This window comes from Lethenteron reissneri, chromosome 6, assembly GCF_015708825.2.
Source record: "Lethenteron reissneri isolate LAM-NWPU_2019-01 chromosome 6, ASM1570882v1, whole genome shotgun sequence".
NCBI classification, from domain to species: Eukaryota; Metazoa; Chordata; class Hyperoartia; order Petromyzontiformes; family Petromyzontidae; genus Lethenteron; species Lethenteron reissneri.
This window is the reverse complement of record NC_083784.1, coordinates 5,330,602-5,356,005: the sequence shown is the minus strand read 5'-3', so window position 1 is coordinate 5,356,005 and position 25,404 is coordinate 5,330,602. Positions and strand designations below refer to the sequence as shown.

Here is a 25,404-nt window from a genome sequence, read left to right as displayed (position 1 = left end):
GGGTGGTGCAGGTGGATGGGGTAGATTTGGTGGAGCAGGTGGTGGTGCAGGATCATGGGGTAGATTTGGTGGAGCAGGTGGAGCAGGGGGTGGTGCAGGTGGATAGGGTCGAGGTGGTGCAGTAGGGTGGTGGTGAGGATCGGGAGGAAAGCCCAGAGGACAGAGTCCGTCACCCGCAGCGGCTGCCTCGGCGTCAAGGATGACGCCCTCCGTCACGATCCCTGGGGTCATCCGCGCAGGCTGATACTCCGGCCGGGGCATTCATCGACCCACTCATTCATTCATTGACCCACTCATTCACTAAACCACTCCTTCATTCACACACTCCTTCACTGGCGGCGAGACGGCTCCGCGATGGAATCTCTTGACTCCATCTCTCCGGCCGCGAGCCCAGCCCCGCGCGACCTCACCTCGTCACAGCGGCATCACCTCGTCACAGCGGCATCACCTCGTCACCCGCCAGCAGCCGCTCGTGACCACCGACGTGTCCCGAGCCGCCCCCCACACAGAACGTTCGTCAATATCACCGTGCGGCCGAAATGGGAAAAATAAATAATCGGCCGACGGCCCTTCTTCGGTGCACAGAAATCATGAAGCGATCAGCAAGAGGCAAAAGTGCGACCCTGCAGTTGCACGCTCACGCCACTGCTGGCAGAAGGGGGCCCCCTCCACTGGAAGGCTGGAGCCCCCCTATAGGGGGGCACGGTCCACGTGTAAATGCCCCAACTCGTTTCATCAAACGCATTCGTGATTTTCTTTAAACTCGCATTTGGTTTATCGTTCGTTTATTCAGAATAATTTACAACCCTTCATCAATCCACGACTGGATCAACGTCTCCCCCGAGCCGCGTCAAGTCACGGGTGTTGTTTCAACCATACTTCACCGCGCTGGTCAGCGGGGGGGGGGGGGGGGCAGTCGGCCGGAGTGGGGGACATCCGGCACCGCTTCGCAGCAACAAGGCTCACCGCCGATGTTGTCCGTGGCCAGGAGTCGAACGCGGGTCGCCGGGTTCGGGGCGTGGTGCGCCAACCGCTAATTAACCCGACAAGAGTATCAATACTTCATTGCCGTACGCGTGGAAGGGCACCGAAGCAAAGTGGGCTTTTCAATTACCGCGATTCTACTCCTATTAAGCAAACAGCACCATGCGGCAATGAGGTGATGGACCCCCACTCATCACTCCGCTTGGTTACCCAGGAGAGCCTCATGGAAAGCCAGCTCCATGTCTCACCCGGCCACTCACCCCGGCAACCTCCAACGCAGAACCCAGGCTGTCCACTCCATGGACAAGGCCCCCCCCCCCCCCCCCCCCGTCTATACAACCCACATTCAGTAGACACCTGCATCTTGGCGGTAGAGAGCCCCACAGCTCTACCTGGGACCCCCTCCCCCCCCAAGTTTACTTGGCTCCAGCCACCCTCTCCCGCCCGTACCTCGATCCCCGCCCCACAGATCCACCCGGATCCTCCCCGGTTCAAACTGGAACCCCTCCTCTGGGACGTCTCGCACACACGGCCGCACGGAATGACGTCTTTCATGAAAACACGCGGCGGTGGTGATGGTGATGGCGACGCTCTGGGGCGGCGCTGCCGCACGCTGTGCCAAGTTCCGCTCCGCGTGCCGGGAGCTCCTCGTGTAGGAAATGACGCGCCCATTATGAACTCTCTCTCCGAGAGAGACGGTCATGACCCAGGGCTCGGACCCTGGGATCTCATCGGTGCTGGCTCGGTGTCTCCGACACGGCCATTATGAATCTCATGACAGAAACTCAAGCCCTGGGTTCGAACGTTAAGTGCTGCTGGGTGAGCGTCTCACGCACGGCCACTGTGAACCGTCTGCGAGAGACACTCGGACCCACCGAGGGCTCGAACCCAGGTCCCCCTCAGCAGCGCCGGCACTGCTGACGTCTTCAGAAAAAGAGAGGAAGAAGATTCCGGCACGTGGTGATAAACGTCAGACATCGTGCTGAACAACGCACGGAGAGAGACGCACGCGCGGGACGCACGCGCAGGCACGGCACGGTGTCAAGTCTGGCGCCAGCGGCGCTCGTCACAAACTCCGGACCCCCCCCCTGCCCCCACATCTCCCCGCCCCCGCTCCCCCCTACCGGGGAGCAGATGCCGGATGCGCCGAGCGAGCCGGTGCAAGCGACACCGTTCTCACACGCGTGGCGGACGACGACAGCGGTCGTAAGCGCAGCGTGTGCGCGACGCGGGGGGGAGGGGGCAGGTGCGGTTGTGGAGACAAAGCCGGCGGTGTCCACTTCCGCACGTTAGTCCCCGGCCCGAGAGAAATTCCTCAACCCCACGCGGCGCGCGACAGTTCATCTGTGAGCTGGGAATTCACATAAAAACATGAACTTCATCATCGTCGTCGTCGTCGTCCATGTCACCGTAGAGCTGCCCCACGGCTCTTCCCAGCATCGTCTGACAGAAGCAAGGAGCGAGCGCCGCCACTCGGCTCGCTGACGATCACGAATAAGCGCGAGGAGCAGGAGGAGCAGCAGTCACATTCTCGGTGCGGCTCTCCGTAGGAGGCAACCTCCAAGCTCCTGCTGCTGCTGCTGCTGCTGCTGCAACACCGCCACCTCGGCCGGGTCTCAAGCTCTGCCGAGAAGCGGTCTTCATGCCTCTTGCCGCCATTCGCTCATCAGCTTGCGCCCTTGACGTCCGCCGACGTCTCGCCGGAAACAAGGGCCGTGCCACCGCGACTCCTCCGCCAGCTCCGGTTCGCGTTCCCGGCCCGACCGGAAAGCGAAGGGCACCCGCACCGGGGGCAGAAGCGGCCGCCTAGCGCCGCCCCCCGGCCCCGGCGTCCGGGGGCGGTGGTTAGAGAAAGGCCGCCGTCGGCCCTCACAGCAGCAGGTTGGGCTGCGACAGCAGCTCGTGGGCGGTGAGCGGCTGGGCGTCCTGGCCCACGCGCCGCACCACGGGCAGCCCCGAGGGGGGCCGCCGGGGCCCCCCCCCCAGCGCGCGGGGGGGCTTCCCTGCCAGGCCCTCCTCGGCTCGCAGCAGCTGCTGCCGCATGACCGACTCGAACTCGTACTGGCAGAGCTCCTCCTCCGGGCGCACCTGGATCGGGGGGGGGGGAGGCAAAGAGGGTGCGGGTGGGGATGAGGCCATGTCAAGTCTAGGCCCGGTTCTGTTTGGCAGCGCTCAGGGTGGTTTGGTTGATTTTAGCATGGATGCAAAACACCCCTTTGCTCTCCGTAATCTGTTGTCTTCTTCCATAAGTAGAACCTCGACGGTGCGACCTGCTATAAGATCATCGCGCTACAGCAAGACTAACGTCCTTGACGTACACAAACATGCGCGTGCCGATGCACGCACACACACGTTCACACGCGGGTGGCCCTCACCTCCACGGCAGTGTCTGCCAAGCGGGCCTCCTGCTCATCGATGTCCGGCACGAGTTGCAGGGGCCCCGCCAGCGACGACATGGACTGCCTGGCAAGGGGGCGGCACGCGCAGAGACAGAGACACGCACGGATGAGCGCCAAGGCCAACAGAACCGCCAACACCACCACTCCTGATACGACACCACCACCACCGACGATGGCGATGGCAATGGAGTTAGTGGTGATGGCGTCGTGTTGTTTTGGTTTCCATGGCGATGGTGACAGTGTTGGTGGTAACGCCGGTGGTGTTAGTGTTGTTGTTGATGTCAGTGGCGATGGTGTTGGTGGCGATGTTGGTGGTAGTGGCAGTGGTGGTGATGGCGGTGGTGTCGCTGGCGGTGGTGTTGGTGGTGCTGGTGGTGTTGGTGGTGTTGGTGGTGCTGGTGGTGCTTGTGGTGCTGGTGGTGTTGGTGGTGTTGGTGGTGGTGTCGCTGGCGGTGGTGTTGGTGGTGCTGGTGGTGTTGGTGGTGCTGGTGGTGTTGGTGGTGCTGGTGGTGTTGGTGGTGTTGGTGGTGCTGGTGGTGTTGGTGGTGTTGGTGGTGCTGGTGGTGTTGGTAGTGTTGGTGGTGGTGCTGGTGGTGTTGGTGGTGTTGGTGGTGTTGGTGGTGTTGGTGGTGTTGGTGGTGTTGGTGGTGACGGTGGTGGTCTGCGTGGTGCAAGCGGGGGCGGCACCAGGCGAAGATGATGGAGTGGAGCGAGTCCAGGACGTCTCGCGCGCTCAACCTCCGCTGGGGGTCAAGCACCAGCAGCTTCTTGATGAGCGACACCGTGTTTTCCGAAACACCGTTGCAGCTGCACCCCGCCGCACAGCACCGCACACAGTACGGCGTCACTATCGCACACCCCGCATGTGTGGCAGCACTCCAAGTAACACCCGGTCCACAAAGCAGAGGGGCAGCACTTTCCCACCCATCCTGCTGTTCATTGCATGACGATCAAACCCATGTTGTTCATTCTCAGAGATGGAATTACTGTCTCTGCGTGAATCTATGGGTGGTAATGCGTGAATCTATGGGTCTCTCTATGCGAGTCGTGGGTGGGTGTGGAGACACTCGCTTGGGAATTATGTACTTGGAGTGGTGTGGTAGGCAAGGCTGCCATTCAGTCATGGATGGAGTACTTGGGATGGTGTTCCAGGCTAGGATGCCATTCACTCAGGGATGGTGTACTTGTGTCAGTCTGCCAGGATAGGATGGCACTCACTCAGGGATGGTGTACTTGTGTCAGTTTGCCAGGATAGGATGGCACTCACTCGGGGATGGTGTACTTGTGTCAGTTTGCCACGATAGGATGGCACTCACTCGGGGATGGTGTACTTGTGTCAGTTTGCCACGATAGGATGGCACTCACTCGGGGATGGTGTACTCGGCAGCCTTGATCTTGCGGAAGAGCTCCTGTGGAACGGAGTCGTAGAAGGGGAACTGGCCGTAGAGCATCGTGAAGAGTACCACGCCGAGTGCCCACATGTCGCTCGGCTTGCCCAGGTACGGCCGACCTGCACGCGAGGGGCACAGATCCGGCCCACGCTGCAACGGCGGAGTCTCGCGTCCGGTGTGCACCACCCGTTTCCCACCCTCGTTGCTGCGACGCAGAGGAATTCTGTGTGACGCGGCACTCACGGATTTACTCCGTTGGCTCGCTCGCCGGTGGTCAGTCGCCTCCTGGTCTATCGCTGCTACTACCATGGTTACTGTTCCCATGAACTTCTGTGTTCAAGCGCCACCACAACACACTTAACCACTCACCACACTGTGTTAGAACACCACAACCAGAGGTCGCAAACGGGTTTTGATTCCTTACCCATACCCGTACCCGGCTGCACCAGGGTCGCAAACGGGTACCCGTACCCGTACCCTACCCGATACCTGGCTACCCGTACCCGGCCGGGTATCGGGTAGGGTACGGGTACCCGATTGCGACCTCTGGGATGAAGCCATGTTGCAGGCGCGGGTGGGTTGATTCTAGGAACTTGAATTGTGAGAAGAGACAAGACGTTGGGAAATGAGTGACAAACGGTGACTCACCAGTGACTAATGGGTACGGGTAGCCGGGTATCGGGTAGGGTATTGGGTACCCGATTGCGACCTCTGACCACAACACATCCACCCACTCCTCTTTCTGTTTCTTCCCTCGCACCGCTTCACTCTGGAATTCCCTCCTCCCATCGTCGCCTCGTTTCCTCCCGCCTTAAAACAACCTTGCTCAATTCAAGAACACGCGTTAACACTGTTATCGATTACAACTTTGATACGAGTGCTGTTTGTTGCGGGTCCCCTGATATTTTGGGCCTTTGGGACCATGCTCAGCAACTGTGTAAAATAGAACGGAGCAACAAACACGGGCCGGGCTTGCAACCACACGCAAAAAAAAAAAAAAAAACTCATTATCTGCCGATGCTGCTGCTGCTGCTGCGTTGGCAGTGGTGAACAAGCAAGTCAACGACAACAGTTCAACGCGTTCGTCACGAGCATCGTGTGTGGCCTTCAAAGGACATTTCAAGCAATGGCCCCCGAGGGACCATTATGTATTCTTCACTTCAAGGCCACACAATGTTACCGTTGAGTTGTTTTTGCTACAAAAGGCGAAGATCGCCCCCCCCCCCACTGCTCCCCCCGCCGTGGGGACTAAACAGAGCTCGGGTCGCAGGGCTAACAACTACACCGGTGCTTTCCACACCCACACATTCACCGACACACACAATGCTGATTCACGCACTCACCATCAAAACACATTCCACACACTGCAGATGCATACGCTTGCGTACACCACAGACACACAAATGCACACACAAAACTGATTTCTGTGTTTAGTTTGTTGTCCTTCCCCCGCACCTCCGATTAGTACGATTGGCATTGTACGGTACGACAAAAAGACAACCGTCGTGTAAACTTGGAGCAATTACAGTTAGCGAGCACCTAGGAAGGGCGGCACGGCACACGAGGGGGTGGGTAGCCATCACCGAGCCTGACCACCTTTGTCTCAGCAGTGGTACTCATTTGCAGTTGAATGGAACTAAAGGTGGCGAAAAGTGCAGTCAGAACCACCGGGAAAATTTTCCAAAGCTCTTCTGGCCCTATATTTGGATGTTTGGCAAATTCCATTAACAAGTGTTTTATACTCTTTGGTTCTTTCGGTAAAGTCATGTAGATAGAAAATAATATATATATTTTTTAAATAAAAAACAAAAGTGGATGCCTGGATGGTGTCCGTCTATAATTTTTTATTATTTTATTTTATTATTTTCTATCTACGTGACTTTACCAAAAGAACCAAAGAATATCAATTCTTGCAGTCACGAAAGTTTTAAATCAAAATTGTAAGTGTTTGATACTAAAACCCGAGTACCCGGAGAATAGGCACATGGGCGAGAAGGGTGGTGGTGGTGGGGGGGGGTATCGCTTAATCCCTGCACAGATGGAGACAGTGCCGGACTAAGCTAGTGCGGGGCCTGTAGTATATGTCATTAAGGGGCCCTAAATAAAAAAAAACACGTAAATATTCAGACCCAAATTTTTACCTTGCATAGTAAAGTAATTGTATTGTTTCATTTGCTATACAGCCAGATAATACGACAAATCGCGCTAACCTTAAACGCCCAGTCGTTCATAAAAGTTGAAGGCGGTATAGTACTATAGTAATTGAGCAAGTGCAGAATCACTGAACCGCAATTGATATCTTGAAAGCATTTAGCGCGGGGCCCTTGAAAGTGCGGGGCCCGTAGCGTATGCTACTTTTGCTACTAGGATAATCCGGCACTGGATGTAGATCAATCCACTTGCTGTACTGCCACACCCCGGCCACCGGTGTGACCAAACAACGAGACGGTGGTGGAAGGGGCGGGGGGAGGGGAGCTCAGCACGCACCGCTCAGCACGTCGGGGCTGATGTAGGCCGGGCTGCCCCTCTGGTCCTTCAGCAGGTCGCCCTCGCTCACCAGGTGCTTGCCCAGGCAGAAGTTGGTGATGGTGATGCGGTGAGTGCTGGACACATGAACAAAGGCAAAGATCCCCCCCCCCCCGTGTAGCCTTAACAAGCTGTTGGGACAAGTGCTGTTAGCGAGTAGCACCTATGAAGGCCGGCACACCACACGAGGGTGTGGGTGGCCAGCACCAAGCCCGCCGCCTTTGTCTCCCGAGTGGAGATGTATACACATCGCACGAGGTACTCATTTGAGGCCGAGTCGACCTAGGCGAGGCCCAAGAGTGGTTCCAATATTGGTCACTGGTGTTGGTGGCCGCGAGCAAGAATCGAACTAGGGTAGCCAGGTTCGAAGTGCAGCGCGATAGCCGGTACACTACTTCTCACCACAGGCACAGGCAAGAGCGTCATCATCCCGGGGAAGGCGCTACCCTTCGGAACCAACCAGAACGTCGGCCGCACGGCATGCGAGGCACATTGGGAGGACCGATCTGACGGGTGGTCGCGCGATCGCAGCTTGCGCTGCCGAGTACGGACTTCACTTTGGCGAATCGGCGCTTCTGTACGCGGCGGGGCGGCAGGAGGAGTGCGTGACTGCGGGACCCACCGCTTGTTCAGCACCATGTTGCCGAGCTTCAGGTCCCTGTGCACGATGTTTTTCTGCGGAGTGGAGAAGACGCTGCAATGAGCGATCGCGACGTCGCAACGGCGGCCAGCACGCAGCGCTCTCTTAATGCTGTAGTGGCGTCAAAGAGGGGGGCTAAATGATTCTCCGGGGGGGCGCTTTAAGAGCTGCTTCCAGCGGAGGTCCTTCTGACAGCAGTATGGTGAGCGTGTAATTGCAGGGCTGCGCCTTTAATCGCACGTGGACATGTATACTGTGGAAGTACAGTTGATCGTCGATTATCTGGCGAGCGATTATCCGGCTTCCAACATTATCTGGCGGTCTTTGGCCGATCCGGTGAAACCGGCAAAACCGCTTCAAAGGCTGTACCAGTCCGCCGATCGGCACCATGTGCGTGACAAAAAAAGTAGCTAGGACTTAATTTCAGTGTGAAATATTATATACAGTATATTATTCACTATATACAACTTAACCAATGAAAATACTGCACGTGTATACGAGTGGTCGAGCCAGTGAGTGAGCGAACTAAGTAGCAAGTGAGCAATTGAGCGAGCGAATGGGTAACCGATTGAGCGAGCGACTGAGCGAGCGGGCTATTGATTGAGCGGGCTAGCGATTGAGCGAGCAGGGCAACGAATTGAGTGCTCGGGCGAGTTGTCGATCGAGCGGGCGAGTTGTCGATCGAGCGGGCGAGCATGCGAGCGGGCACGCCGGCAACTCAACCGCGTGGAGGCTCTCGACGACGCGGACGACGTCGGCAAAGATGACAATGGTCTCCTTCTCGGAGAGGCGCTTCTCGCGGATCACGTAGTGCTGCAGGTTCATGAGGTCAGCCGTGCGCTCGCTGAAGTCGTGCGTGCACAGGCAGTCCAGCACCAGCACGATGCGACGCCGCGCCGCGCTGCCACTGCCGCCACCGGCACCACCACGCCGGACCTCTTCAACCGCCTCCACCGCCCGGTCCTATAACACAAGACAAAGGTCCCCTGTATAGACTAAACAGAGTTTTGGGACAAGTACTGTCAGCAAGTACCTATGAAGGCCGGCAAGGCAAACGAGGGGGCGGGTGGCCAGCACCCAGGGGCGGATGGCCAGCACCACGGACAGCTTCCTTTGTGGAAATGTTTTTACACACTGCACCAGGTGCTCATTTGAGGCCGAGTTGACCTAGGGGAGACCCAGGACTGGTTCAGATAATTGTCACTGGTATTTGCCGTGAGAGGGAATTGAACTTGGGTCGCCGAGTTCATAGCGCAGCGCGCTATCCTGTGACCCACACGCGTGGTTCTAGTTTACCGATTTGTACAATTGTTTGATTTGCACAATTGTTTGAAAATGGTTAGCGGTTGCGATAATGGTGGTGGTCATGGTAGTAGCGTGGTGGTGGTGATAACGATGGTAGTGGTGATGCCACTTTGGTGGCGGTGGTAGTGGAATGGTAGCAGTGGCGTGGTGGTGGAGATGTTGGTGGTAATGGTCATGATAGTGGGGTGGTGGTCATGATGGTGTTGGCAATGCCGCTGCGGTAGCGGTGGCATGGTGGCAGTGGCGTGGCAGTAGAGGTGGTGGTGGTGGCTCTGCAATGGTGGCGGGAGTGTGTCGGTTGCTACCTGGAAGAGGCCGTGGTGGTGCACGACCCCATCCTGCGCATGCAGCAGAGATAGCAGGGAGTATTCGGTGTGTAGCAGCATCTTCCCCTGCCGCTCCTCTTGGCTCTCCTGCACGCACTCCCCATCCTCCCTGAGCGTCAGGATCTGGGGCCCGACCACACACACACACAACCACACAGCACAGCGTAACGGGGATAGGTGCAGCATGGGGCATGTGCAGCCAGGCATGTATAGCAGGGACATGTTGTTTTTACAAGGGTGCAGAAGCAGTAGTGACAGGGTGTAGTAGCATTGGTGGTCATAGTGTGTGTTAAATGACAGTGTAATTAAGTTGTTAGGATGTGGTCATGTTATCAGGTTGTAGTAGTAATAAGGTGCAGCCAGTGTTTAGAGGGTTGTGTTGGTGGTAGTGTTGGCTTGATGTCCACGTAGACTCGCATCCACAGTGAGTGACCACGAAGACACACGAGCCCGGTGCATCCGGTGTTCACCTTGAGCTGGTAGAAGTCATCCGTTCCCTCCTTCCTCGCCAGACACTGCACGATGCTGGGGACGGGGGAACTACCCAGACGGGGACCTAGCATGGGAGACAGAATATCAGTTTCACGCTAAAATGCAGAAACAGCCGACAGCTCTGATATTGGAACCTCTGAGATGCTGGGCTCATTTTCGGGTGATTAAGATGTGGTTCTCAAGTGTGGTGAGAGAGTTGATGGCCTCATCCCCGACACCAATGACTGCACAAAAATTAACGGGCACGGCTAACACGAGTGGCGAGTTTCACCTGAGCCATTTCTGGGCCCCCTGCCTTCATAAACGTGCACTGGCCAGAGGTATAAGTATGGCCAACAACTTCGATGACTGCCAAGGCGTGGTTGAAGCCTTCATTCACCAGCAGGATTGACAAACCTTTTGGAATTTAACTAGAATTAAAAAAGTGAAGACAAAAACAGAAGAAGCAAGACATCCAAGTGGTAGTAGAATAGCCAGGGCGGCAGAGAGGGAAGGAGGGTTTAGTTTTATGTTTGGATGATTTGCTTACCTTCCTTGTATTTTGCACTCCTATCGTGTTTTTGCATTGTTTGTTGTTGTAACATTCGTACCCGCCCTGACTGGGCATCTGTGAAAAACAGCTTTATAGCTCATCGGATTCCTCCAGTATAAATATTCTGATTCTGAGGGAAGGGAGGCAAGGAGTGAACGTACCCAGGAGGTAGGGCCCAGCGCGTTTGGCGTTGTACAGATCTGAGCCTCCGCGCAGCTGCTTGGCACGTGACGGCCCACACAGTGAGTTGAAGCCTCCATCCGAGGACGCTTCACTCGGAGCCGGGCGCTTGGTCCTGTGCGTGGGAAGTGTAATGGGAAAAACTGGGACTGTGAAACACTGTATGGTAGCGGGGCTTAACCTTTACTGCAGGAGCCTTGCACCCCCCTTTGGTTCTCAATCGTAACAAAAAGTTAATAAATACATAGGGGGCCGTCCATAAATGACGTCACGCACCTGGGGGGGGGCAGACATTTGTGATGATGTGTGACGATGGAGGGGGGTTGAGAAATGTGACGTCACATCAAAATGCGCAACTTTATATAAATATAGACAACACGTTCTACTTGATTAAATAGACTTTTAATAAATGTTTGTGCTCCTACAACATCAGAGTGCAGCGCCACATTAAATACGCACTACAATGATAATAGTTTAAAGCGATTTGAAGCATGTTTCATTTTTTTTGGGGGGGGGAGGGGGGAGTCAAAAATCGTCCAAAATCGCGTGACGTCATTTATGGACGGCCCCTAGGGTTTGAAGAAACAAAGTAGTTGTACTTACTGTTTTGATGATTTACATTCTCAAAAAATTTGGCCACATCTCCCACCCCAAGGGGTGTGATGTGATGCACCCCAAGTTAAGAACCACTGCTGTAAGGGATCAAGCGCACATTGTGAAATGCCCCACGTTTACGAGCATTACCATCAGCATCACACAACAAAGACCGCAAACACGGAGGTGCACCCTCAAAGACGAAACCAACCACCGAAACAGACAACCAGCCATGAGGAACAAGGTATTCTGCCAACCCCAATCAACGAGCCAACGACACTCATACTAACCATATCCCTAACTCTAAAGCATACCTGTCAACCCATACGGTTTACTCCGTATACTTGTACAGGGAAATTTAATCTTCAGGTCCATACGGTGCACATCCGTTTCAATAGCGGGGGAAAAAAGTGTTTTAGTCTTATTGTTTATGTTTCTCCCTTGTGATGGGACTTTGTAGAATGAACGTTGATGTTTATAAGGGCACGGGGTGACCAGTAATGTCTGAATCGGTCTGTAATAAGGTAGGCACTGATAAGGGGTTGACAGGTATGTAGTGGTGAGTGTAGTGGTGAGTGTCGTGGTGAGTGTACTAGTGGTGAGTGAACTAGTGGCGAGTATACAGTGGTGAGTATGCAAGTGGTGAGTGTACTAGTGGTGAGTGTACTAGTGGTGATTGTCTATTCGTTTGTGTTTCTCCCTTGTGATGGGACCTTTGTAAGATGAACGTTGAGATGTATAAGGGGCACGGGGTGACCAGTCAGGTCTGCATTGGTCTTTAATAAGATAGGCACTGATAAGGGGTTGACAGGTATGTCGTGGTGAGTGTACTAGTGGTGAGTGTACTGGTGGTGATTGTCTATTCGTTTGTGTTTCTCCTTTGTGATGGGACCTTTGTAGGATGAACGTTGAGATGTACAAGGGGCACGGGGTGGCCAGTCAGGTCTGCATTGGTCTGTAATAAGATAGGCACTGATAAGGGGTTGACAGGTATGTCGTGGTGAGTGTACTAGTGGTGAGTGAACCAGTGGTGAGTATGCAAGTGGTGAGTGTACTAGTGGTGAGTGTACTGGTGGTGAGTGTCTATTCGTTTGTATTTCTCCCTTGTGATGGGACCTTTGTAAGATGAACGTTGAGATGTATAAGGGGCACGGGGTGACCAGTCAGGTCTGCATTGGTCTGTAATAAGATAGGCACTGATAAGGGGTTGACAGGTATGTCGTGGTGAGTGTACTAGTGGTGAGTGAACTAGTGGTGAGTGTACTAGTGGTGAGTGTACTAGTGGTGAGTGTACTAGTGGTTAGTGTACGAGTGGTGATTGTCTATTTGTTTGTGTTTATCCCTTGTGATGGGACTTTTGTAGGATGAACGTTGATGTGTATAAGGGGCACGGTGTGACCAGTAAGATCTGCATTGGTCTGTAATAAGCTAGGGCGCTGATAAGCGGTTGACAGTTGTGCTTAACAACTATTTCCAACCACCCACGAATATTACCACCCACGAGTATTCGTGCTTGCACTTGCCTCAACCCTACCTCCAATCCTGACCACCTTTTTTTAATTCTAGATTTGAAGCTTTCGTGACTGCAAGGATTCATATTCTTTTTAGTTTTTAGTTTGTTTAACTCTCGACGGCTTTTTCAGTGGCGGAACCCACCACGGCGCTGTTCGTGTGCGCCGGTTCATCTCGCAGCAAGACACAGGGGAGGCTCTATTGCCGGCAGTCACAGCAGGAGCAGTGCCGCAAACTTGGAAACCACACAAGACGGCCCCTTTTTAAATCCTTTATATTAAGTTCGCTTGCTTGCGTGCTTGCTTGCTTACGACCGTGCAAATCTTTCGGTCGTTTTTTAACCCACTTCCCGTGATCCAATCGAGCTGACATTTTGCACACAGACTCGTTGTGCGAGACAATTAATGTTCGTGAAAAAAAAATTCCAAAATTTTACACTGTTTAGGGAAAACAAATTAAATATTTAATTACCAATTGTTTAATACTGCAGACAATCATCTGACCCATAGGTGGCAGCCATCTCAAGCCAGAGGACGAGAGGACTCAAGCCGCCACGCATATAAAGGATTTATAGTGAAAAACTTTGTTTTTACTGGTTATACTTATGTCAGTTTGACGATCAACACCATGGTGGCGACGATGAGAGTGGTGAGGTAACGACGTTGAAACTGACGTTGGAACGGTGATAAAACTGTCGTGATGGTGACACAGATGGTGGTGGCGATTTGTCTGTGTGAACACACGTGTAACCGCACACAAACACCAACAACAATACACAATTCTAGATTTGAAGCTTTCGTGACTGCAAGGATTCATATTCTTAGGGTTTTTTCGGTAAAGTCACGTAGGTAAAAATAAATAAATTAATATATGTTACTTGATTAATTTTAAAAAAATTTACCTACGTGACTTCACCGAAAAAAACCCTAAGAATAACAATGAACAATAGTTATTAATCATTTAACAAAAAGAAAAGCGCTACATTCTTACACTGGCCTCGGGACGGGCGGCGGAGAAGGGGCCCTGCTTGCCATACGCGCCCGCGGGGAGACAGCGCTCGGACCCCGGCAGGCGGCCTAGGCCAGAGGCGCGTCGGGAGTGCGGCCTACCCCCGGCAAGCGCCAAACCCCCGCGTTGCTGCGTGGAGGTGGCGGCCTCCCGCCGGGCGCCGGGCACCGGGGAGCTACCGCCGGGCCTGTGCCTGCGGCGAGACGGGGTTGGGGCGGGGGGAGGCGTAGTGCCGTCTAGGGAGAGCGACCGCAGACGCCACGGACGAGAGACACCGGGTTCCCAGGTCGCCCCCTCTCTCTCTCTATCTTCCTCTTCCGGAAGAGGAAGAGGGGGGGGGGGCGAGTTGGGAGGCAGCGGCGATTAAAAATGGGCGGAAGATTCTTCCGGAGGAGCGGGCGGGCTGGGGGGACAAGGGGGGTGGGTGGGTAGGGGGGTGGGGGGACAAGGGGGGGTGGGTGGGGTGACAAGGGGGGTGGGTGGGGTGACAAGGTGGGTGGGTGGGTGGGGTGACAAGGGTGGTGGGTGGGTGGGGTGACAAGGGGGGTAAGTGGGGGGACAAGGGGGGAGGGTGGGTTGGTGGGGGGACAAGGGGGGTGGGTGGGTGGGGAGACAAGGGGGGTGGGTGGGGGGACAAGGGGGATGGGTGGGTGAGGGGACAAGGGGGGTGGGTGGGTCGGGGGACAAGGGGGGTGGGTGGGTGGGGGGACAAGGGGGATGGGTGGGTGGGGGACAAGGGGGATGGGTGGGTGGGGGGACAAGGGGGGGGGTGGGTGGGTGGGTGGGGGGACAAGGGGGGTGGTGGGGGGACAAGGGGGGTGGTGGGTGGGGGGACAAGGGGGGTGGGTGGGTGGGGGGACAAGGGGGGTGGGTGGGTGGGGGGACAAGGGGGGTGGGTGGGTGGGGGGACAAGGGGGGTGGGTGGGTGGGGGGACAAGGGGCTTGGGTGGGGGGGGTTCGTGCTGCCGGCTCCCTGCCCCACGTCAACTTCACCCATTGGCGTAACCAGAGTGCTTTGGCGGGGAACCGCGATGTATAAACATCCCCGGGGTGCGACCGTGCTAGACAAATCAAATATTGGGCACCCACCGGACCGATCGCCGTACCCCCCCCCCCCCCCCCCCCCCCCCCCCCGGAGCTGGTAACGTAGTTCCCTTAATGTGTTCCACTCTGTACCTTTTTCTGCTCGGCCTATGACCAACTGCCTCTGCATAAAATATAAATGCCCACTATTCCCGTATAACAAAAAAGACCGCGCAAACAACCCATGAACACCGACCTATAGAATCCCATGAAGACCCACACTGGCAGAGACCCACAAAGATCCCCCGTGTAGCCTTTACAGACTGTTGGGGCAAGTGCTGTTAGCGCGCACCTACGATGGCCAGAATGGCTCACGAGGGTGTCGGTGGCCAGCACCACGCCCGACCACCTTTGTCTCCCCAGTGGAGATGTTTTTACGCACTGTACCAGGTACTCATTTGAGGCTGAGTCGACCTAAGGGAAGCCCAGGACCAGTTCAAATAATCGTCACCGATGTTGGCCGTGAGCGGGAGAATCGAACTCTGGTTGCCAGGTTTGTAGCGCAGCGCGCTCACCGCTCCACTACCGCTCGCACAACACACAGCCTCACAGCAGAACACCACAGGCTCAGCGACATTTGCCTCTAGAAATATTCCCACTCTTTCTATTCAGATGCAATCGCATGTCAACCCAATATATGTCCACATCGTATTGTATTGTGTGCAGCAGTCTTATCTCCAACAGACACACGAGTCTGAACAAAGCAGTCCTCTTAAAGCATAAACTTTATTCTTAGTTTTTTTTTACCATTTGCAAAACAAAAAAGCTTTCGATTGTATTACTCCGCTCTGCAAACAAGTACGAGACACGAGTGCGAGGATGTAGTAGGCCGTGCGGGTGTTAACTGCGGCAACGCCGGGAATACTGCCGTTGTAGCGGTGGTGCAGATTCTCATGAGGGTGGTGGTGACTCTAGCGATCGTGACGGTGTTTGGTGTGGGGAGATGTTCATGATGGCGGTGGCGGTTGTGGTTCTTGTCAGCGGCCTGGTTTAGCCGGGGCATGGGTGGTGGAAATGTGCCTCCGCCATCGGTTCCCTGCCGACCTCCAATCATCCCCCTGGCCGGGCGACTTTCCCGACAGGATCTCAGTCGTCATCGATGGACGGCCTGATGGTTACTCCTCGTCGGATCTGGCCCCAGCCAATGAGCCTGCAACACACGGACAACGCTCTTGTTACCGTGCAAACATTGCTCGCGTTACCGTGAGACTGACACTTGTGACATCGTGGGAACATTGCTCGTGTTACTGTCGGAACGATGCTCCAGTTACTGTGATAACCGACATGAGTGATACCGTGGGAATGATGCTCGGGTTACCAAAGGGTGCCCCGGTTCTAATCACAGAGCAGGCACCGGGCGTGAACCTATGCTACCTGGACGCAGAGGTCAGCACGCGGTCACGTCGATAAGAACAACACAACTCCCACAGCTTCGTCTGCCACTGCAACCCCCTGCCTGCATAACTCACGACGCGACACCGACTTCCTGCACGGCCCTCGTGCAAGCCACACCCGCCCGGATCGCCATCGCTCGCGACGCTACTCACCGCCAATGCTTCTCCACGCGGCGGCTGAGCGCGATCTTCTCCCCAATCTCGGTGCACACGGGGTTCGTGAGCACGATCTTCGCCAGATCGGCCTTGACGGCCAGGACGCGTCCGCCGGTCGACAGCGAGCCGATGTTCACCATCAGCACCTCGTTCTTAGACAGCTTCTGGACCTGTGGAAGCAGAGCGCAGTGGGGGGGGGGGGGGGGGAAGGTGTCATAACCGACTTTATCATGGGTGTGGCCCATTACCTCCAGTCCAGCGGCACATAAGGGAACATACCTGGGACTTCAACCCCCCCCCCCCCCTACAACAACATGCAACATGTTGTTCAACTGGTTCAGAAATTGAACTGATATTGAGCGAATTGATTATTTGTCTTTATGCATGCAAATCATACATTCTATACAGTAAAAATTAAAATTATCAGCTATGCGAAACTTGCTCTGCGAGAAGCATATGATGAAATTGTTATTGCTTCGGATCAGTAGTGGACTACTTTGTCAGCAGGGGACAAAGTCATCGCTGTACTGCACTGTGCCCTATGACAGCAGCGGCCAAACTACACACAGCTCGTGAGCAATTTGGCCGCTCCTGGTCAATTTTAAGTACAACTCAACAAAGGACGCAGTGAAAAAAATCTGCGGAAGCGAGAACCACGCGGGGAACTCGCTCCTGGCAGCGATGCAAGACGTGAGTATTCCCCGAGGCGCTCCCGCAGATATTTAAATTCAAAACTCCACAGGCAACCAGCGCGAGTGAACTGGCCGCATGACCGCCGCGCGCGTGTCGTGGCCGCGATTCACGCGACGATGTCAGCGTGCGGCGCGTGTGCGGCGAAGGAGTTTGGCCACGCCCACTGAACGACGCGGCGACGGTTCCGAGCGACTCACCTTGGCTCCCTTCTTGTCCCCCTCCGTGCGCACGCCCAGAAGTCGCCGCAGCAGGAAGTATGAGATCTCGAGCTCAGTGTAGATGTCGGGCAGCGCCCCGACGGCACCCAGCACCTGGCCGACCATGCGGTCGGCACGGCAAAGCGTCGGGTCGATCTTGGTGCCCACGCCTGCGCAAAGACAGAGATCCCCCGTGGAGCCGCGCAGACTGCGTTGTGTGCGAGCGTACGAGTGCATGCGGGCATACGGGCGTGTGCATCTGTAAGTCATGTCAGTCAACCCATAACACCTGGGTCTGCGATTGCCTCAAAATGCATCTATAGCCTGGCTTGAGCGCCGCGGTGAATTAACCGGCATTTGGTGACGAATGGTGACTGTTGTTATTGCACGAGTGCGCGTGTACAGACAGCGTGCATGCGTGCGTGCGTGCGCGACACGGACCAATGAGTCCCCCTGGGACTGCGAACTGCAGGTCGTTGTTTTCGGCGAACAGGGACACGATGCGGGAGAAGATGGGCTTGCACATGAGCTTCCCTTCGCTGTCCTTGGACACGATGCCCGGCCTCACCTCGATCTCCTGCCCAACCTGCAAGCGCACGCACGCACCTCTCAGCACGGCTGTACCGCCGAATCGCGATCGGCAATCCACTGCCAGATGAAGGCCTCCTCCCCCCCCCCCCTCGCCCCAAACCGTTGCTGCCTCTCATGGTCCTGCGGTGTATGGATCCATCTCAAGATGCACAAATCCGCCTCACCTTAAGCACCCCTCGCAGGATACTGCCTCCTGCCACTCCACCCTTGAGGTCGTCCACCTCACAGCCCGGCTTGTTGACATCGAAGGATCGGATGACTGCGGGGACATGGCACACACCTCGTCGTTATCGTCATCATCACCGTCGTCGTCATCATCACCCAACACGCATAACGTGCGGCAGTCTAGACAAGTGGAGGGAAGGGGTGGGGCATTGGCAGCTATCCCTATGCAAGACAAGGTGGTCGCAGCACAGGCCTGTGACCAAGCATAAGACTGCACACACGCCTTCTGCTATCACTCACGATCAAGCCAAGTGAAAGGGAGGTAGTCAGGTCACTTCGAAGGTCGAGGCGGCTCTGCTGCTACTGCAGCCACATGTGTCTCAGACTGGTCACCAACGACTCCACGATAAAACCAAACAAGGAATCTGGCGAGAGATTTGGCTGTAATCCAGTTGCACTCAAGACGCTATGTAAACCCGCGCCATAGAGCTGTAAACTGTAGAGAAGACGGTAGCAAGGAAACTCGTGGGGGAGGGCACGGAGGCACATGTACACCCCCACCGGCCACCCCACACCCCCACCCATGGGAGTGACACCGCCGTAACGCGGCAGAAGGTACCGCCGCCACCGCCGTGCCACCGTTCCTTACCAATGAGCCGCGGCTCGGAGATGAAGTCGCGCACGGGCACGGGGATCTTCTTGACGATGTACTCGCAGATCACCTCGATGTTGTACTTGAGCTGCGCCGAGATGGGGATGATCGGGGCGCCCTCCGCCACCGTACCTGCACGCCGCCACATGGGAGTTACGTGGAGACACGCGGGGGACACGCGGAGAGATGAGTGTGTGATCACTTGTCATGCACGCAGGGTTTATAGACATCAGGAAAAACGGTATCATCAACACCAACCACAATTTTTCATAATTCATGCCTACTAGCCCTTCCCACACTGACCCCACCCACCTACGATGCCCACCAACCCACACTGCCAGCCCTGCCCATTGTGGCCCCGCCTGCACAACTGACCCCACCCACACCACGGTGCAAGGCACTGGCGCTGCATCTCCTCCCCACCCTCCTCGTCCTCCTCACCCTGCACGAACTTGAGGATCTGCTCGTACTGCTCGCGGGCCTGGCTCTCCTTCACCAAGTCGATCTTGTTCTGCAGGATCAGGATGTGCTTCAGCTTCATGATCTCGATGGCTGCCAGGTGCTCCGAGGTCTGGGGCTGTGGACACGATTCGTTGCCGGCTGTGTACACAAGCACACCATCATCGCCATCAGTTATCATTCTGTATCCGAGACACACGCACACACCATCATCAATCATTCTCTATCCAACACACACACACAACATCATCAGCTATCATCAGCTATCATTCTCTATCACACGCCATCATCATCATCAGCTATTAATCTCTATCCAACACACGCACACACACCATCATAATCAATCATTTTCTTTCCAACATACAAACCATCACCACCGGGCATTAGCCATTGTCTATCCGCTGCAGCGCGTCAATCACAGGGGTTGTTTGAGTATAGTTCACCACGCTGGTCAGTGAAGATTGAAGGCAGCGCATTTGGTATTGCCATCAGACACACACACATACAAAGAACCCCTTTGTAGCCTGACAAGACTGTCGGGACAAGTGCTCTTAGTGAGCACCTATCAAGGCCGGCAATAGCACCTGATTGCCTTTGTCTCTCCAGTGCTGATGTTCGCACACAAAACCAGGTGCCCGTTTCAGACTGGTAAGGCCGGGTCGACCAATTAATATATCACTCGCGACTGTAGTGCATTAACTGCTGCGCCACTGCCCCACCACCAAAGTCAGGACAAAATAATTTAAACACACACACGGTATCGACACCCTAACCGTCCCACACACAGACGTGCGGACGAGAAAGAGGGTGCTCCCCCCCCCGAACCCGGCGCACCGATGAGCAGAAGGGCGGCGTCCATGACGGCTGCTCCGTTCAGCATGGTGGCCATCAAGATGTCGTGGCCTGGGCAATCTACAAACGAGACGTGCCTGGGGAGAGAGAGAAAGAGAGCATGCGCGGTCAGCGAGGGGGACACTGCGATTGCCGGCTATGATTACAAGCCATTTGCACACCCACTGGGACGATGCTGCTGCTACTGCTGCTACTGCTGCGGCGCACGAGTCCGTAGCAGCACACCGGACTTACAATCCCCAGACGACGCGATGGGGCGAATTTCTTAAAACCGCCTCCGTCTAACCCAGTGGTATAAATGGGTTCACCGCAGTTTGTGAATCGGCAGTGGGGACAGGCGTTCAGCCGTCACGGAAGAGTAGGCCAAGTACCCTCGAGAGGGGCTGTCTTGAGCTGGGAGGGCAGTATGTATGTTTAACTTCTTTCGCGCCGTACGTAGCCAACCGTGATAATCGGAGATGTGCGAAGGCGGTGCGGGTAGCGTGTGTGAGAGGTAGTGGGTCAGCAGTATGGCTGGGTGAGCGGTGCGGTTGTGTGAGCGGTGTGGCTGTGTGAACGGTTTGGTTGTGTTGAGCGTTGCGGCTGGGTGAGCTGTACGGCTGTGTGAGCGGTGTGGTGTGTGGCTGTGTGAGCGGTGTGGTGTGGCTGTGTGATCAATATAGCCGGCTGGCCAGGCGATGCAGCACTTACCGGATGAGGCGGAAGGTGCCGCGGGTGCCGGGGATGTCGGTGGGGAACTCGTCTGGTGTGCTGCTCCCGCACGAGCGGTAGCAGTCGGGCCGCGGGCAGCTGGGGTCCTCCAGCTTGTACACCTGGGAATGGGATACACACGCAAGGATACACGTAGGGGTCACACACTTACGGTACACCTGGGAACAGGTATGCCATCAAAATGGTAGCATTGGCAAAATGACCACCAGTACCAGCAATAACTGTGGGTGGTGACCCAGGATCGATTCAGATGTCACTCGCCATTACTGCTAGCCAGGGCTGTGAATCGAATTAGGGTAGTCGGGTGCATAGCACATCGTGCTAACCACTGTGCCACCATGGTCTGATATAAGAGATATCAAACTTTTCAAAGAGGGGCAACTACCCGTGATGCACACCCCCCCCCCACCACCATTGCTTCTGTGCAGCGGCGCGTGCCGCTCCCCCTAGCGCACCTTGGCGTTGGCGTAGCCCAGCTTGATGGTGATGTTTCTCTCCAGCTCATTCTTGAAGCGCACAGTCTGCACGCCCGAGATGGCCTTCACCACCGTCGACTTCCCGTGGGCCACGTGCCCGATGGTACCTGCATGCGGCATCAACCATCATCAGCGACATCATAATCGCCACCATCGCAACCACCACCACATTGACCGACAGCCAACAACCATCATCGATGACATCATCACCATCAGTTAGCTATATCACCATGACCACAACTTAAATACCTTCACAAATGGCACCACCATCACTGACATCATTATGAAAGAAGTTTTTATTTTGGCACATTTGTATGTTGCTTTTCACGATTAAGTTTTCCAAAAGCAGAGCAATTGTTTTCATCCCCCTTACTTTTTATCTCGGTCCACCTCTAATAACCGTCCTAGGAACACACACTCTGATGTGTTTTGCAGTTGTGTCCGATTGACAGACACTTCCAATCGACTAGCAAATTGTTTTGCTTCATTTATCAATTCATCTTTGTCCCAAATTTGAAGCCAATTTCATTTATTTTACATCATGTCCAACAGTAATGCATTATCTATAAAAATTCAGGATCTTACATGGAATGGTGTTTTCCTCAATTCTGTAATGTTGCCATTCATTTACGGTAACTTCCTTATTTTCTCACCAAGGTGCTCCGTGCCTTATTCTTGTGAAATAGCTTACGGCTAAATGTTTTTTACCCTTGTCAACAAATACAATCAGTCCAAGTTGTGCTGGACACCCCTTAGTCAATCAAATCGCAAGTGGTGGGGAATTTGTCAAGATCTCCCGAACGCCCAGTCAGCCAACCACACACAACACGCACACTCTAGGCATCCTCTCATAATCTCCGGCTTCCACCACAGCCTGCAATTGTGGCTGCATCAGCAAACCACACTGTTGCATCGATGTTCCAAAGCATGTGGAACAACCGTCAACAACATCACCGTGTTTACAGCGCACAAGTCAAAAGCTGGCTCCACTTTGGAAGAAAAAAATTGGGAAAAAAGTGCGGGAAGGCTGCCCCCACTTGATGACATGACTGCGAATAATTGCAGGAAGAAAAACAATGACAATTTACAATGCTCTGTCAATCCACTGCTGGATGAACGCCTCCACACACATTCCAGTCATGGGGGTTGTTTGATCATACTTCACCACGCTGGTCAGTGCAAGTTAGTAGCAGCAGGCTGTTCAGGATGGGTCCAGAGGTCTATAACGTTACACCGTGGCCAGGAATGATACGGCAGTGTTTAGATCATGGCTGGTGATGATAATAATGTTAGAGGCTAGGGCTACCACCACTTGGATGCACGAGTGTTTCACGGCACGACGCTGGGAGTCCAGGGGGATTGCATCACAAGGCGGGCGCGCAAGTTTGCGCCACATCCTCCGCCACCCCGCGTGCCCCCATCGCCGCCCTTACCGATGTTGATGGTGGCTTGTCTGCTGATCACCTCGGGTGACAGCGGCGTGAGTTTCCCCACGTCCTGCAAGCGAGTGCGGAGAGACAAATACGGAAAGCGGTGAGTGACGAACCACGAACGTGAGAACTTCCCAACTCCAGACCCTCGATGGGGGAGGGGCTCGGTGTAAAGACTGAGCATCAAGTCCACAATGGTAATCAAAGTTTCATTGTTCCACACGATCCTCATGTATACCCAGTTAATTATTTAACTGTGTTTTCTTTTGTCAATTTGGTTACTCGAGTCACTCTTGAGATAAGAGTATCATCCTTCTTACCTGATTACACGAATATAATTTTAAACCGACCAAAACCGTGCATTTCTGAGACCAACGAGACCCAATTGCATATCCAATTTCCACCAGACATCAAGTCAATGATAATAAAAAAAATGACAGAAATTACCATCGACACAGTTACAGTACGTCTGCAATTCACTTCGTCAGATCAGGCCGTGAAATCGGCCTCATCACGCAGGCGGCCTCCGACAGCGTGAAGCGTGGATACTCAGGTGAGACTCCTACAGAACTCGGTACGCGCCGACCCTACCTGGATAGGTCAGCCGACAGACTCAGGTCTCACACGACCCAATGGCACCCGACTACAGCCGACCTCGACCCAGTCTAGCCCTACGCGACACGACCACGCCGGCATTACAGCCATAAAATCTCATACCCTACCCAGTCGAACCATACTCGAAACCAAACTGATCCCCTCTCGATCCAGCCCTTCGCTTGCCCGACCATTTCCAACCAAACCCAGTCTGACCATAACTCGACCTCACCAATTCTTGACCCATCCTATTCACACTACCCTACTGCTAACCACATCACCTAACTTCCAACCACACCACCCAAACGCTAACCACGCCACCCCAACCCCTACCAACACCACCCCAACCCACACCAACCCCTACCCACACCACCCCAACCCACACCACCCCAACCCCTACCAACACCACCCCAACTCCTACCCACACCATCCCAACCCCTACTCACACCACCCCAACCCCTACTCACACCACCCCAACCCCTACCAACACCACCCCAACCCCTACCAACACCACCCCAACCCCTTCCCACACCACCCCTACCCCCAACCGCTACCCACACCACCCCGACCCCTACCCACACCACCCCAACCCCTACCAACACCACCCCAACCCCTACCAACACCACCCCAACTCCTACCAACACCACCCCAACCCCTACCAACACCACCCCAACCCCTACCAACACCACCCCAACTCCTACCCACACCACCCCAACCCCTACCAACACCACCCCAACCCCTACCAACACCACCCCAACTCCTACCCACACCACCCCAACCCCTACCAACACCACCCCAACCCCTACCAACACCACCCCAACTCCTACCCACACCACCCCAACCCCTACCAACACCACCCCAACCCCTACCAACACCACCCCAACTCCTACCCACACCACCCCACCCCTACCAACACCACCCCAACCCCTACCAACACCACCCCAACTCCTACCCACACCACCCCAACCCCTACCAACACAACCCCTACGCACACCACCCAAACCCCTACCACCCCAACCCCTAACAACACAACCCCTACCAACACAACTCCTACGCACACCACCCCAACCCCTACGCACACCACCACAACCCCTACCAACACAACCCCTACCCACACCACCCCAAACCAGGCCCCGCACAATCAATGGCGAGGCCTACACGCGGCCCGGCCTTCTCCACCTCAATCCACAACCGCGCGTGGCCGGACCGATAGAGCCGCCACCGCCGCCGCCTTTGCCGCCGCCGCCGGCCTCGTGATCGTGAGTGTCTATGACGCGAGTGGTGTGCGTGAGGGAGCCGCACCAGGGAGGACAGGTCCTGCCGAGAGAGACGCGCCGCGACCACGACGCCTGCAGCGCCTCCACCCTCCTCCCCCGCCATCTTAGCAGTGGCGGCAGCAAGCGAGAGCCGGCGGAATCGCGTCGATTCCGCTTAGTTCGATTACATTCGAATCGATCCGGCCCCCGCCGCTGCCGCCGCCGGAATCGATTCCCTTAAAACGCGGTGCGCGGTGGATCTAATCGTTACTGTGAACGGGGGTTCGCTTCGGAGGGAATCGATTGCGGTAATCGTTTGATTGCGATTCGGGTTGGATCGGCTGCAGTGAGGGCGAGAGTGTCTTGCCTGCTCCCGATAAAAGTTAAATAAATGAGGTCTTTATTATTTATAAATGTCACTGTTTCGTGCAAAAAGATGACATTCAAAGTGCTGTACAGATAAAAAAAAATCTGTAATAGGACTAAATCGCAAGAAGAATGAAAGCAATGTTTAAACACAATTACATTATAATAAATTGCTATCGAAGGCATATTACAAAAATGAACACTATAAAATAATCTTAAGAAAGTTTTAAAAGTTGAGTTTTTAGATGTAACTTTAAATTGCTTAATGATTGCGAAGCCCTCAAGAGCCACTCAACAACAACACCGGCTGTGGCTTAAATAGAACGTGTATATTAAATAGGCGACGTTTCAGGCACTGGCCCCTTCAAAGGACACCAACCAGTGACCGTGTCTCTTGTTAATGCCACACATTGTTGCTATTATTGTCCAATTGGGGGGCT

General features: G+C 54.8%; 2 protein-coding genes across 3 annotated transcripts; both read right to left on the bottom strand.

Moving 5' to 3' along the window:
- Window positions 1–768: 768 nt before the first annotated feature.
- STK40 (serine/threonine kinase 40) lies at window positions 769–14,212 on the bottom strand. Of its 2 annotated transcripts, none has more exons than XM_061570871.1 (11): window positions 13,878–14,212; window positions 10,757–10,890; window positions 10,042–10,127; window positions 9,551–9,694; window positions 8,664–8,903; window positions 7,923–7,975; window positions 7,262–7,377; window positions 4,749–4,893; window positions 4,071–4,190; window positions 3,360–3,447; window positions 769–3,072 (listed from the first exon to the last, which is right to left on the bottom strand). In XM_061570871.1, the coding sequence occupies exons 1-11, from the start codon at window positions 13,913–13,915 to the stop codon at window positions 2,854–2,856; spliced, it is 1,383 nt and encodes a 460-aa protein (XP_061426855.1). In that variant the 5' UTR covers window positions 13,916–14,212; the 3' UTR covers window positions 769–2,853. The 2 variants fall into 2 exon arrangements, with proteins under 2 accessions (XP_061426855.1, XP_061426848.1); XM_061570864.1 differs by having other exon boundaries at window positions 13,872–14,211.
- Window positions 14,213–15,679: 1,467 nt separating this feature from the next.
- LOC133354198 (eukaryotic translation initiation factor 2 subunit 3) lies at window positions 15,680–24,763 on the bottom strand. Its single transcript, XM_061570852.1, has 12 exons — window positions 24,645–24,763; window positions 22,752–22,815; window positions 21,298–21,425; window positions 20,822–20,943; window positions 20,114–20,208; window positions 19,262–19,420; window positions 18,818–18,952; window positions 18,168–18,262; window positions 17,854–17,998; window positions 17,413–17,582; window positions 16,520–16,692; window positions 15,680–16,122 (listed from the first exon to the last, which is right to left on the bottom strand). Exons 1-12 carry the CDS (start codon window positions 24,720–24,722, stop codon window positions 16,059–16,061), a joined length of 1,428 nt encoding a protein of 475 aa, XP_061426836.1. The 5' UTR covers window positions 24,723–24,763; the 3' UTR covers window positions 15,680–16,058.
- Between the last annotated feature and the right edge of the window lie 641 nt (window positions 24,764–25,404).